At 33.2% G+C, this 15,772-nt stretch overlaps 1 protein-coding gene across 1 annotated transcript; it reads left to right on the forward strand.

Annotated features, from left to right (window-relative positions):
* Positions 411-10,595, forward strand: LOC109334792 (lysophospholipid acyltransferase LPEAT2-like). The gene is made up of 14 exons (XM_019570749.1): positions 411-907; positions 2,577-2,757; positions 2,866-2,925; positions 3,553-3,716; positions 3,812-3,875; positions 3,984-4,049; positions 4,640-4,735; positions 7,526-7,570; positions 8,489-8,559; positions 9,073-9,139; positions 9,488-9,538; positions 9,630-9,740; positions 9,832-9,879; positions 9,969-10,595. Exons 1-14 carry the CDS (start codon positions 501-503, stop codon positions 10,128-10,130), a joined length of 1,593 nt encoding a protein of 530 aa, XP_019426294.1. The 5' UTR covers positions 411-500; the 3' UTR covers positions 10,131-10,595.

Raw genomic sequence — 15,772 nt, forward strand, 5'->3', positions numbered from 1 at the left:
CACAACCCTATACCAAATTATTTTTGTTTAATTAACTGTGTATTTCACAACAGTTTGTATAAATTAGTCAAGAATTAATATTTTTAGTAATTCTTTTAGAGAGTTTTTAAAATCTTGATTTATTGTTAATTAGAATGATTTATAACTTATAAGTCTTGATATATTAGTCATTTATATCATTTTATATTACCAAATAGTTGATTATTTAATTGCATTAATCATTTTTAATCCAATTAACTATATTATAATTCATAACTTTTCCTCTAACCCATCCTAAATAATTCTCTTACCAAAACAAAAAAGTTGGCAAAAAGAATTGACACAAAAGATTCAGATCTAAAACCAAAATAAAATAAAATAAAAAATGATGACCAAAAGAAAGTGTATTAAAGCATCAACAAATGAATCAAATCATAGATCCTCTTATAAGCTTAAATCTCCACACATTACATTTCACCTTTAATAACATTTTCTCTTCAATTCTTCTTCTTCTTCCATTAATGGCGGACAATGACGTCACCACCCCACTTCTCACCTCCTCCGATCACGTCACCATAACCGTTGACTCCACCTCCTCCACCACTAACAACCATTCACCCAAACCCAACCCTTTCGCCTTCATCGGATGCTCCTCCGTGCCCATATCGCCGACGCCGTTGACGGTGGACCCGTTCAGGAACAACACGCCGAGGATGGAAGGGGTGTATGAGTGGGTGAAGGTGGTGGTGTGTTTGCCGCTGGTGGTGGTGCGGTTGGTGCTGTTTGGGTTGTGTTTGGCGGTTGGTTATGTGGCAACGAAAATTGCGTTGGGAGGTTGGAAGGATAAGAGGAACCCTATGCCTAAGTGGAGGGCTGGGGTTATGTGGGTTACTAGAATGTGTGCTAGAGTTATACTCTTTGCTTTTGGGTATCTTTCTTTCTTTTTCTTTTAACAATTTTACTTTGTTTTTTGAGTGATGTTTTGTTTTTGAGATCTTGGTTAATTGTGTTTATGTGTTTTTTTGGATAGTAATTGAAAAAAAAAGATTTTGAATTCATTTTTATGATAACAATTTTGTTTGGTACTGCCAAACGTTGTCAACATATATGGGTAAAGAACTAATTTATTTGAGGATGTGTGGCTGTCCTTCTTAGCAAATGTGGAATTGAATCCTTGACCTTTTGGTCATTCTGGGATCTAGTTGGCCTTATATTAGTGGACCAACGCCTTGTTGTATGATAATAATTGATGACATTTGTACGATAGAGCATTATGATGTTGTTCTATGCATTTAGCCGACACTAAAGGTCTGTTTGCGAGTTGAATTTTGGAAGAAGGCTTGAAAGCCATTAAATTCATTGTTAAAATGACTCAGAAGTCTTCCCTTTTCATTCATTTTCCTCCAAAACTCAACTCGCAAACATACCTGGAATGTTTGGTTGATGCAATAATTGAATGCATTCTCCTAAGGTTAGATTTGGTGATGCTATGAACTGCACTAGTGCTTTATTATATGAAGGAATGTTTGTTCTTTTTAGGGTCATTTTTTGTTTTGTTTGTAAAAAAATGTATTTTTATTTTATTACGTATTAGTAAAATAATCACTCCTGAATTTGTGATTTTTGATACTATTATAGAGTGAGCTCAATTATTTAAGCTGTGTGAGTAACTTTTTAGGTTTATGAGCTTCCCATTTGAAAAAAACTCCCCCTCTTATGAGCTTTCCATTCGGAAAAAATCAATCATGATACTTGACTGGTATTTTATGAAAAAGCAGAAACTGAAAAGAAAAAGGAGTTGAACTTCAGCTTTAAAGATCAAATCTTAGTTGTATAAGAAATTCAGAAATTTGTTTTTAGTGATGAAAAAGACAGCTAAATTGTTTGGTGACCACTTGGTGTTACTTCAGTTAATGAAATTCTTGGTTTTGTTTACCATTGCTATATTTATACTATATATTGCATTCTTTATATATCTCGTCTGTTTTCATTTTGGAGGGGAAGAGAGTTGACCATTTTAGTACAAAAAGAAAATGCATGGCATATAAATGCATGATATAGCTGACCTTTTAGTACAAAATCATAATATACCGAGCCAGAATGTCTTTGATTCAAATAATTGTAGAATTTTTGCTTATATCACTTTATTATGATAATTTCTTCGTTTCGAGAAGGAAGGACAGATAAAAAGAAATGAAATATTTTTTATATTTTAAAAGAATGGAAATCTACAATTATTTTTTATGTGATTTTTTATTGAATGGAAGGGAGTAAATGTGGATTTAGTCTGTCTTGTATAATTTTTTAGGGACTTTCAGTCACTTTTGTTACTGAGATGATATTGGAAACCAAAGGTAAATGAAACAAAAAATGACTATATGTTTTGTATGAGTAAAATCCTCAACTGCTTATAAAAAAAATCCTCAACTAGATATCATGTTTATGTTGTGTTACTGGAAAGGAGCGTGTAAGGGTTGGATTATTTTTACTTCGATGAGGTTCATTTCAGTTCTACTTTATGTTTATATACACGTCCTTAGCTTAATTTGGTTACGAGCCACTAAGTTCTATATATGTTCTCTTTCTATCCATTGCAGCTATCACTGGATAAAACGGAGGGGAAGACCTGCACCGAGGGAAATTGCTCCCATAATTGTATCTAATCATGTATCTTATATTGAGCCCATTTTCTATTTCTATGAATTATTTGCCACAATTGTGGCATCCGAGTCTCATGACTCCTTACCTTTTGTTGGCACCATTGTTAGAGCAATGCAGGTAATTACATTTCATATGGTTACATTATATCTATGCTCGGTTAAAAATGTAAGAATACAATGTCATTCAGCCATTGTCCTTTTTTTTCTCCGCTTTTTATGTTTTCAGGTCATATATGTAGACAGGTCCTCTCCATCATCAAGGAAGCAAGTTGTCCAGGAAATAAAGGTAAAACATTTCTGTTTGTTGCTTATTGTTATCTGATTTGTTTGTTCTTTGATTGTTGATATGGTTGTCAGTTGATGATGAAGTTGTTGTATTTTCTGTTATCAGTTATGTTTTGTTCAAAAGTTTCACAACATCATTTGTCATATGTTCCTCCAATGCCCCATTGTTTGCACCAAACTTTGGCAAAGTTCCATAAAATAAATATCGGTTAAAGTTTAGGCAAAATGTAACTAAGTGAGAGTAGTGACAGGACTTACAAATAAAACTTTTCTGTTCATATGAGGGAAGTGATACTTTCTTTTATTTGGCACGGGTGAGAATTATATGAGCAATATTTTTAGGCAGCAGTGTGCAACCTAAATGCTTGAGAATGTAAATCGGTTATGAAAAGTCTAATTTCCCATTACTGGAGCCTGGAGGTGAACTTTGGTTGAGTGAAAATTTCACATGTTTTATAATTACACTAGCTTCAGATTTGGAGCTGAATAGCAAGATGCAAGAATTATTCGAACTAACAGGACCAAGCAATAAATATGTTGGGCATGAATTTGCATTATATAGTCTACCATGTTATCAGTTTATTAGCTATTTGATACATAAATCTGCTTTCAAGGATTTGAATAACAGAGAAGGGCTTCTTACGATAAATTTCCTCGAGTACTATTATTTCCTGAAGGAACCACAACCAATGGCAGGAATCTTATCTCCTTCCAACTTGGTGCATTTATCGCTGGGTACCCAATCCAGCCTGTAATTGTTCGCTATCCTCATGTGCACTTTGATCAATCTTGGTAAGCAATTTGTTTGTGAAGACACTAGCATTTCATTTTTGTTGTTTCTGCAGATAACTTATCACTCTCATTTTGTGACATTCAAATTTGTTTAGGGGTAGTGTTTCTTTGGCAATGCTTATGATCAGGATGTTCACTCAGTTTCACAACTTCTTTGAGGTATATGCTCTGATGGATTGAGTTTTTCTTCACTTTGATTAATGTACCACATTGTATGTATACTTATTATTCTTGAAGCAATTTTGAACTTCATCTTCAATTGAACAGGTAGAATATCTTCCTGTGATTTATCCCCTGGATGATAAGGAAACTGCTGTACATTTTCGTGAGAGGGTGAGTCTTCTAGATTTGTTTTGTAGCATTCATATATTGTGCGGGGAATTTTGTATTTATCCTTCTCTTCTGTTTCAAGCTTCAAACTTTCGACTGCACAAGTTCATAACTTCCCAGTCATTGAATATGTACACATATGTACATATTCTTTGAATTGTAGAGGAAGGTTCCTCTATGAGCATCTAAGAATCTGCCTTTTTCCTCCAAGGATCAGTTTAGTTTCTCATTTAAAGGGAGTAAAAACTCAGGGATGGGCTATATACGGAAAAGTCCATCCTTTTTTTGTTCACCCCAAATTTGAAAAGGTGCTAAACTGGCTACAAGTCTAATCTTGTGCAAAAACGAAATTTCAGTATGATGCCAATTGGCAATGTTTTGAAGATAAAAATTAGAATCACATGATACCACAACAACTTGCACAGTTTGAGATGTCTTAGCTTATTTATGAGAACATGGCCAAAACTTGCCTAATTTCTTGTTAACATTGTATGTTTTTTACCTTCTCTTTAATCAATTTGCTTTTAGATATGAATTAATACACTGGATAAATTGTTGAATTTTGTACCTCTATAATATGTTGGTAAATGCAGACTGCCCGTGCTATTGCAACTGCAATAAATGGTGTCCAAACGGGACATTCCTATGGAGATGTGTTGCTTTATATGAAAGCACAAGAAGCAAAAAAGGTGTGTTTTTTTACAATTATATCTCCATCCTAGTTTCTTAATTGGTTTTTGGATTTTTGAAACTTGTTTGTTTTCTATTGTACAAAGTTTGTTGCTTATTGTTATCTGATTTGTTTGTTCTTTGATTGTTGATATGGTTGTCAGTTGATGATGAAGTTGTTGTATTTTCTGTTATCAGTTATGTTTTGTTCAAAAGTTTCACAACATCATTTGTCATATGTTCCTCCAATGCCCCATTGTTTGCACCAAACTTTGGCAAAGTTCCATAAAATAAATATCGGTTAAAGTTTAGGCAAAATGTAACTAAGTGAGAGTAGTGACAGGACTTACAAATAAAACTTTTCTGTTCATATGAGGGAAGTGATACTTTCTTTTATTTGGCACGGGTGAGAATTATATGAGCAATATTTTTAGGCAGCAGTGTGCAACCTAAATGCTTGAGAATGTAAATCGGTTATGAAAAGTCTAATTTCCCATTACTGGAGCCTGGAGGTGAACTTTGGTTGAGTGAAAATTTCACATGTTTTATAATTACACTAGCTTCAGATTTGGAGCTGAATAGCAAGATGCAAGAATTATTCGAACTAACAGGACCAAGCAATAAATATGTTGGGCATGAATTTGCATTATATAGTCTACCATGTTATCAGTTTATTAGCTATTTGATACATAAATCTGCTTTCAAGGATTTGAATAACAGAGAAGGGCTTCTTACGATAAATTTCCTCGAGTACTATTATTTCCTGAAGGAACCACAACCAATGGCAGGAATCTTATCTCCTTCCAACTTGGTGCATTTATCGCTGGGTACCCAATCCAGCCTGTAATTGTTCGCTATCCTCATGTGCACTTTGATCAATCTTGGTAAGCAATTTGTTTGTGAAGACACTAGCATTTCATTTTTGTTGTTTCTGCAGATAACTTATCACTCTCATTTTGTGACATTCAAATTTGTTTAGGGGTAGTGTTTCTTTGGCAATGCTTATGATCAGGATGTTCACTCAGTTTCACAACTTCTTTGAGGTATATGCTCTGATGGATTGAGTTTTTCTTCACTTTGATTAATGTACCACATTGTATGTATACTTATTATTCTTGAAGCAATTTTGAACTTCATCTTCAATTGAACAGGTAGAATATCTTCCTGTGATTTATCCCCTGGATGATAAGGAAACTGCTGTACATTTTCGTGAGAGGGTGAGTCTTCTAGATTTGTTTTGTAGCATTCATATATTGTGCGGGGAATTTTGTATTTATCCTTCTCTTCTGTTTCAAGCTTCAAACTTTCGACTGCACAAGTTCATAACTTCCCAGTCATTGAATATGTACACATATGTACATATTCTTTGAATTGTAGAGGAAGGTTCCTCTATGAGCATCTAAGAATCTGCCTTTTTCCTCCAAGGATCAGTTTAGTTTCTCATTTAAAGGGAGTAAAAACTCAGGGATGGGCTATATACGGAAAAGTCCATCCTTTTTTTGTTCACCCCAAATTTGAAAAGGTGCTAAACTGGCTACAAGTCTAATCTTGTGCAAAAACGAAATTTCAGTATGATGCCAATTGGCAATGTTTTGAAGATAAAAATTAGAATCACATCATACCACAACAACTTGCACAGTTTGAGATGTCTTAGCTTATTTATGAGAACATGGCCAAAACTTGCCTAATTTCTTGTTAACATTGTATGTTTTTTACCTTCTCTTTAATCAATTTGCTTTTAGATATGAATTAATACACTGGATAAATTGTTGAATTTTGTACCTCTATAATATGTTGGTAAATGCAGACTGCCCGTGCTATTGCAACTGCAATAAATGGTGTCCAAACGGGACATTCCTATGGAGATGTGTTGCTTTATATGAAAGCACAAGAAGCAAAAAAGGTGTGTTTTTTTACAATTATATCTCCATCCTAGTTTCTTAATTGGTTTTTGGATTTTTGAAACTTGTTTGTTTTCTATTGTACAAAATAGTACATTTCAAACTTGTAAAGCAAGTACCAAGTTGGTTTGCATTTATACATTATCTTACACCAAGAAATAACATTATTTTGATTTAAGATATCTCATTATTAATTATTTTATTCATTTCCTGCAATGTCGAATCCATGGCTTTTCTCATATTTAAACATGTTAACATGAGAATGTCTATTCTATACCTTTAAAAATAAAACTATGTCTATTGTATTCGTTCTATACAAACTGGAAAACATGACATAGATGTAATGCAAAAGTCATCTGGTAGACCATTATGTTATAGAGCAGCACTAGACATCAAAACAAAATCTCTGTTTTTTTGGCTTTTATTCATCCAATGAAGTAAACCTCCAATCACCTGTATTTGTGCCCGCCTAAATTAAAAGCCATCCAATAGTAGGGAAAAGCTGAGCACTAAGGCACTACAAGAATATGGAGCAACATATCAGCCATAATATTGAATACAGTTTCCATGCATCAAACCACTCTCTAGAAACTATTGCACATGACTAGGTGCTTGCTTTAAATCTTGTTTCATTATATTGGTGTTTGTAACAATAAGGAACGGGCATTGGAGACTTGGAATAGCAAATCATTAATGCTAAATATGATCATCTTAGGTGTCAGGCTGTATTAACTTTTGAATATTTTCTCATCAGTTATATCTTAGTGCTGAAAATTTCAAGTCATCCTTAGTGTATTATAACCTATATTTCCCCATAAATTTTGTGATTGTTATACATCACATGTTTCTAGTGAAACTTAACAATCCAGTTTGATTATCACTGAGATTTCAGCTTATTGACATTTGCAGGAGAACCCCTCAAGTTATATGGTTGAAATGGCAACCGTGGAATCGGTGAGTCCCTTTAAATAAAGGATCTTGAATTATATTTTGAAATAGTTTTAAATATATCATTAGCTTCTGCTTTTTCCATGCTGTTATCCAAGTCCCTGGTAAATATTTTTTCAGCTTGTTCAAGTAATATTTTTAGTTTATAGGTTTCATCCTTTTTCTTCTAGTATATGCAAATGTCACAGTATCCCTTCATTTATGCAAATGGATAATAAAGACAAGTGTCCCACAAAGTGGCTGAATGATGTTTGAGCCTACAAATTGAAGGGCAGCACCTTCACCTTCATTGTTTATCAAAGCAAGCCTGAGTTGCTCAATGAATTTGGAAGGAGTGATGCTTTCCCTATGAATTTGGAACTTGCCAATTATGCTTTCGCTTGTAACACAGTCCTGAAATGTTGTCGGTAGTTCATGTGCATATCAAACCTTTTCCTTTAATGAATATGCAGTGAAAGGGAATAAAATATTTTGTACAGTGGTCTCTTAATAATAAGTGATAATATGATACGTTCTGTCTCTCTGATTTGTCTGCCAATATGGTATTGCCACTTTAAATTTGACTATCCATGCATGGGAGGTGGCGATGTTCTACCCTTGCAATCAGAGATTGCCAGTTGGATGTTTTTTCTTTAGGGAAGGGATCCACTTACTCCAAGAGTAAATGGAAAAAAGCTACTCCACATCTTAACCATTCATTCTAGGGAAATCCAATGGTTTGAATTAGTAAGTAGATCTTAACCATTAGATTTCCCTAAAATGAATGGCTAAGATGTGGAGTAGCTTTTTTCCACTTACTCTTGGAGTAAGTGGATCCCCTCCCTTTTCTTTATTCCACTCTTTGATGTAGTCTGTTTTCTTTTACTTAAATTGTACTGCTATGAACTTTGCAAGGAAGGATAAAGAAGTTGTTTTGCTTTTCAGTTATTTCATATCCGAAGCTTGGAAGCTGTGGAATTTGTGGATAAATTCTTGGCTATGAATCCTGATTCCAGGTACTATTTCCATATTTTTGTAACTAATTAGGTAAACCTTTCTCCTCACTAATGAGTCATTTACTAAAATATGCTATTCTTTTAAACTACTATTGTTATGAATGAAACACGCTGTGTAATGCCTAAGCGATATGTCTATTCTTGGTGCTTCCATATCAACTTCCCTCTATTTATCTCAGATGGCCAATGTATATAGGCATGTGATGCCCCTTCAAATATATAGGAATCATGGATGCCCAAGCATGTGCAATGCTGACTATTGGATATTTAATATTGCTAATTGTAATATATATAAAAAACAGCATCACACTTGCATCACATGGTAAGGTTGACCAAATGCTACCAAGTTCTAGGATTTGTGTTCTGATCTGTGACCTGCACATGGTAGCATTTGGTAAACCTTACCACAAATTTGAAAGTTTACTTGGTATGATGACTGCTACAGTTTGTGCTAATAATACTTTAACATTATATTGCAAGAATTAATCATGAAATCTGTTATCCTGCTTGCAGTGGTCGCGTTCAATATGATGACTTCTTGAAGGTTTTAAGACTTCAGGATTGCCCTCTATCTGAAAAGGTTAGTCACCACTCACTAAATAGTTCAAGATTTATTTAGTAGTTCGGGACCAAATCTCCTTGAGATTTGATGTTCTGACCATCATTTTATGTTAAATTGACTGCAATTTATGATAAATTAGTATCGGAATGCTGCAACATCATTTATAAACTCAACTTGGAAATAAAGCTTTCCGCACTCAATTTTTCTTCCCTTTCCTTTATGTTCCACTCTTTTAGCTTGACTAGATTTATTCTAACTTCCTTCTGCCCTACTCTGTCTTATCTCTTTTCCAAAGCCTTAATGGCACTTAGTTCTTTTACCGACTTTTTGCCTTTTAAATTTCTTGTTGATTATATTTGATTACAGGTTTTTGCATTTATTGATGTGGAGAACAGGGGGACAATAACATTCAGACAGGTATATGCTATTGATTGCAACTTTGTGTTCAAAATGTCCTTATTGATTGCAACCCTCACATCTTATCTACGTTCTTGTATGTTGCTTCCAGTTCTTGTATGCATCTGCACATGTCATGACGCAACCAGAGTTCCATCAAGCTTGTGAAGTAGCCTTTGCTGAGCGTGGTGGTGCAGTAAAGGCCTATATTGATGAACAAGAGGTACTATCTTCTTTCACACTCCTATTTACTTTGCTATATGCCCTATTCATTGGACTAACTCGTTATTTTTGGTAATTCCTTTTAAAATCAGTTACAAGATTTCATCCGACATGCTATCCCCGGCTGGAAGGAAGATGGGGTAATCTATTATTTCTTCAGTGTTTCTTCACTAACATTCCTTTTGCTGTTATCCTAATTTGACTGATGTTAACAACTGGATACTTGCAGGTCCATGAGCTTTTCGAGTTATTTGATAGCAATAACGATGGAAGAATCAACAAGGATGATTTTCTTTCATGCCTCAGAAGAAATCCTCTTCTCATAGCACTTTTTACACCTTACCTGCAGCACAAGGAGTGTGGTTGTAATGGAGTAATAGAGATAGTGTGATAAGTGGATTTCATAGCTTTTCAGGCTCTACATGTGCTTTTAAATATTCTGGCTTTTTAGGGTCTTGTTCTTTTAGGGAGTACAAAGAAAAGAAGAGAAAAAAGGGTAGGGAGTTTCTGTTACAAAAAGCATAGGGTGCAAAGGTCCTTTTTATTTATCCCCTTTTTCTTTTTTACCTTGCCCTGGTGAATTGCTTATATAAAAGCCTTATTATTTGGTCCATATCTGTGTTTTCCTGCCTTATTTTAAAAGGGTCAGTTTTGCACAGCTAGGGTGGTGTTGTGATCAAACTATCCAACATTTAAGTTTTTGTTCAGGGACCATATCCCTATGTAGGGTCAGTGTAGTTTATGTAAGGTTTGAATTTGAACCAACTTGTGAATCTTATGTTTATTAATATTATGTGTGTATTTTCAAAGATGTGAAATTGATGTTGATGAAAGTAATGTATTTTTTTCTTTATCATTCATTAATGCAATGATTTGCAGTTATGAATCGTGATTTTTTATTATTTTCTTTTACTTCGTAGAAGTCTTAGATTATTGAGCTTTTATGTATTTAGTAGTAAAAAAATCGATAATATTCTGCTACACCAACACAATGTTCATAACACTTTTTTAAATATTCCCCAAGGTGGAAATGACTACTGTATGTGCAAAAAAGCCATTTAAATTATGTCAAGTATTGCATATTTATGAAGTGAAACTTGTTATACAGGATTTTCATAGATGTTAGAGTTACACACTTTCCATATCCTAATTATGGAGTAGCCTCACACTTACATCATATAAAAAATGGTTTTGGTAATACTGTTAAGGAAGTTAAACTAAGTTTTAAATGGGAAAAAAAACTTATAAATGTCATTACGAAACAATAAATGAATGATTTGGTATAGCAAATAAATTAAAAAGAAACTTCATTACATGTTACAATGAAATATAGTAAATCAGAAATAGCAATTATAACTTAAATAGGAAGAATGCCTATAGCCCAATAGGTTTAAACTTGTTTTTTGTAGTCATTAGTGAAGTCTTTTAGTATAAAATAAAAAAAATTCACAAGTCTTACATAGGAAAAATTTTGAAAAAAAAAAACTTAAAAGTCCCACATTGGAGGAACTTGGAAAAAGCTCAAGTTATAAATAGAAATCGTATCCCTTCATATTTTCTTATCCCAAAATGTAAATAGTATGCATTTATGTTTAATGGATCTTGATCATGTTTGGTGTTTGTACTTCTATTGATTGATTAAGCCTGTTGTTTACTGTTCAATTATATCATTGCTTAATCATTCCATACCTAATTTGACTTCACATAGCCTTTCATGTCATTAAATCAATTATGTCACTATTTACTGTCAATTTAATCGATTATGTACTTATTTTAATCGATTAAATCCTATAAAATTGAGCATTTGTGCAATTTTCTTACAGCTGGTTGATTAATTAAACGCCCAAAATTAATTGATTAATTACAGTCTGTCTTAACCATATAACTCTTCTTCTGACTTTTGACTAGAATTGAACATTCGTATCCTTTTGATAATGTCAAAAGGGGGAGAAAGGTTGTTTGTTGTGTTTGATGTATTTGCAGGTTGTAAAATAGATTTCGTAGTAATCATTGCTTACCTAAGGGGGAGAAAAAGAGCTTCAACTTTGAATTCATAACCGCTATGCGCAAATGTACAACATCATCAAGCTATTTCATCAAATTTAATGTGGTGTTTGATGTGGTGTTTGTCATCATCAAAAAGGGGGAGATTGAAAGTGCAAAGTGTCAAGGATTGCACTAGCAATGTTTTGTCGATGTTTTGATGAAGACAAGGAGTTAGTAAAAGCTTGAAGATGACTCAACAATCAACATGCCTAGAACTCAATGTTCATATCTAGACTAGGTTATATCAATAGAGTTATATTTCTAAGTAGTCTGGGATGCGTGCCTTAGTGAATCTAGGGTAGGTAAACCTTGATGCAAGTCTCACAAGCCACAAATGTTGATATATCATATTCATGAGGCATATCATCTAGTTTATTATGTGTTCATACATTAATCATACATGTTATATGTGCATATTAGGCGTAACATAATTGCTAAAACATGTATAGGGGTCAAGCATAACATATAAGTAGTTTACCATTTAATCACGTATTGAAATATGTTGGTTAATCGATTAACGTGGAGTCTTAATCGATTAACGTATCTGTTTTCTGTTTTAACTGCATAAATGAAAATAACGATTTGTGGAGCCAAATTTGTTTTGTATGAATTCTGGTAACTTGAAGAAACGTGTAGCATTGCATATTATTGTTTAGAAACTATTAGAGAGTATATTTTCGTGATTTACTGCATTCTAGACAGAAGAGAGATGCATGTGTGAGAAAGAGAGATTAACATGCTTAGTTGATATTGTTCATGATGTATTTCATATAGTTTTCATGTGTTTAATCTCATTCATTCTTTCTTGCATGTTCGTGCATTCTGTTTAGAGATTTTAAGAGAAAGATTCTGGATTATTTGTTTTGTATTAACTCGCATACATTCATGATGACTTGTGTTATTTGAGTGTGGGTTAATCTTTGAGTTTTCATTGTTGTATTTTGAGCTTCTTAGTGCTTAGTAAAACTCTGTTTTTGTATATTGTTTTGTACTTTGGGTTTTGCCTCTTGGTGTCTTACCACCATTGAGATTTAGTGAATCTTCACCAAGGCTTGGAGGTCTTGAATTTAGAGCGAGAATCTTGGTTGGGGTTGGATCGTGATAAAGGTTTTCTTGGGCGATAGGGATAGTCAAACCAAGGTTAGAGGTTCTTGAAATTCAAGAAAGAAGGGTCTAGAGTCTTGTAATTAAATTAGTGTATGTAATAATACAAAGTTTTCAATATAGTGAAGAGAAATCTCCCAAGATCAGAAGAGGAGGCTTGTATGTAGTTTACAAGTGAGCCCGCAAACGAACCAGGATAAACATCCTATTGTGCAAGCTGTTCTCTCTCAATATCTTTTATAATTCAAGCTGTTTTAATTCGTGTATTAAGCTGATATTTTGCATACTGCTGTTGTGGCATATCCTTGTTAATTGTGCATAAAAATATTTGTTGTATCTCTTCTTGTTTGTTGGTAAATAACTATGCAAGAAGCCAATTTGTCATTCTATTTCTAATACGTGTTAATCGATTAAGCCCACTGGTTAATCGATTATCTAGGTTGTTTTCCAGAACCAGGTTTTGGTGCGAGAAGCAGTAATTGATAACCGCTACACCTATTCAACCCCTCTTCTAGGTGTGTCTAGACCACTGATACCTAACACTATATGAGTGACCCAACTGATATGAAATGATTCATTGCTCTTTTAACTAACAAAATAATCGTCAATAATATTGATGATCACAACACCAACTCTTCGATATATTTCTTGCTGGAAATATACTTATGGACTCATTGAGAATGATTTTGATCTATTTCATGGCCTATTAGAAGTAGAAGGCGCTCTAATGGGATCCTCGCGGACAAAAAAAATATTGCAGTCAGTTTGATAATGATTGAGTGGCATTGCTTCTTCGGCCCGAACCAAAGAATTTATTCAGTATCGGACCATCCATATCAGTCATATCAATTCTAATAAGCTATTTAGTAATTTCTTTTGGCTATAACTTTGTTTTATCTGATCTCAAAGAACAAAAAGATATCGATGCTGAAGATGATCCTTTTTTTGGGATATCACAGTCGCGTGAGAGCGGACCAACTATGGATGATGATTTATATATAAGAGATGATCACGATAGGGGGTCTTGGATGAATCAATATGTTTTTCCAAACAATGATATTACAAGCCAAAACCAATCAAAGAAAAGGAAAAAGTAGATGCATGTCTTTGTATAATTATAGCATAATTTTGTTTGTTTATAATTTGCATATATTATACTTATATTATTTAATTTGTTTGTAATTTCATGTACTCTGCCAAAACATAATTGACATGATATTCTTTGTTTGTAATTTGTATTATATTGATGTTAATAATACAAACTTCTAATCGATATTAATGTGTTTGTGTTGTCGAGAATATATTTGTCTGTGTTGTTGAGAATGTATGTGATGTTGATAAATGTATATGCATGTATTAATGTATACAAATCAACATCGCATGCTAGGGGAGCTCTAGCAAGCGATGTTGTATGTAAGCAATACAACAACACTCATTTTAAGCATCGTTGTTGTATGTATACTATACAACAACGCTCATTATAGACGGTGATGTTGTATGTATATAACACAACAACGCTCATAATAGATGGCGTTGTTGTATATGATTAATACAACAACATCATTATAGACTATGTTGTTATATGTCTGTGTTGTTGAGAAAATTTATAAATAATACAACAACGCTCCATGTAGCCTACGCTGTTATATGTGTGAAATATATAACACCGCTCTTTGGATGAGGCGCGATTGTATGTATGTCATCCAACAATGTCTGCAAAAGCGTTGTTAATCATGCTCATATACTATTGTACTTACATAGAAAACGTCCAAAAGCGTTGTTATATATCTAAAATGTGTGTTGTTGAACTTCAACTTTAGCGTAGTGAACTTTCACCAATATATATGTTTTCATCATAATGAAATATTAATAATATTTAAGATGTGTGTTATTATAATGATGTACGATCATCTTTGTTTTATATTTATAATTCAAAAGGCAATTGAACCAATAAGATTTTATGAGTTTAATGTGGTAGAAGAAACATAACTACATATATATAAATAAGTTTTTCAAAATATTAATTCTCAATTATCAATCTTTGGAGTTTTAGAGTTATAGTGTTAGATATGATTGATGAATAGTCTCTACCCTTTTCCTTGCCTTTGCCTCCTCTCATTTTCTCTCTTCCTCCTCTTCCATCTTTTCTTTCTCCTAGGTTTTTATTTTTGTACTTGGACGGTAGATTCTAAGTATGAAAGACTTTTCTCTTTTATTTATTTTATCAAATATGAGATATTTCATTCTAATTAATGTAAATCATTGATGACAATTGTAAACTTTTAAATCTCATAACAAATCAAATATTTCAATCAACCATATAATCAGAGGCAGAGGTTCCCAAGGACAGGTGGGGGCAACTGCCCCCCTGAAATTTTTAAAAAAATTAGAAAAAAAGTAATATTATTAAAATATGTTTGACCTAAACTTGGGTGTTTAAATTAAATCCTAATTTCTTATTTTGGACGGCACACAAGAGGCACACAAAAGCCACACCTAATCACTTTTATCATTATTCTATTCAGTATTCACACAACAACACAATATAGAACCAACATCTCACTATCCTACTTAATATTCATCACTATTCATGCTATAGCAAAAGCTGTACAGGAACAGTCCATAACAACAATAATTTGCAGGTGCGTTTTTTCACCAATATTTTCTTTATGTTATATTCATATTTCCTCAATTGATGATTAATATTGCAATCTCATTACTCCATATTGGGGTATAATTATTGACATTGTTGATACATTTAGCATTTTTGTTATGACAAACACAATGTTTTTTATAGCCACACTCAGATTCTCTAATAATTTGATTTTATAATGATTCATTATATGATTAATTTGAGGTGACTTAAATTACCTAAAAACGTAC

The sequence above is a fragment of the Lupinus angustifolius genome, chromosome LG02 (genome assembly GCF_001865875.1).
Source record: "Lupinus angustifolius cultivar Tanjil chromosome LG02, LupAngTanjil_v1.0, whole genome shotgun sequence".
In the NCBI taxonomy this organism is placed as follows: domain Eukaryota; kingdom Viridiplantae; phylum Streptophyta; class Magnoliopsida; order Fabales; family Fabaceae; genus Lupinus; species Lupinus angustifolius.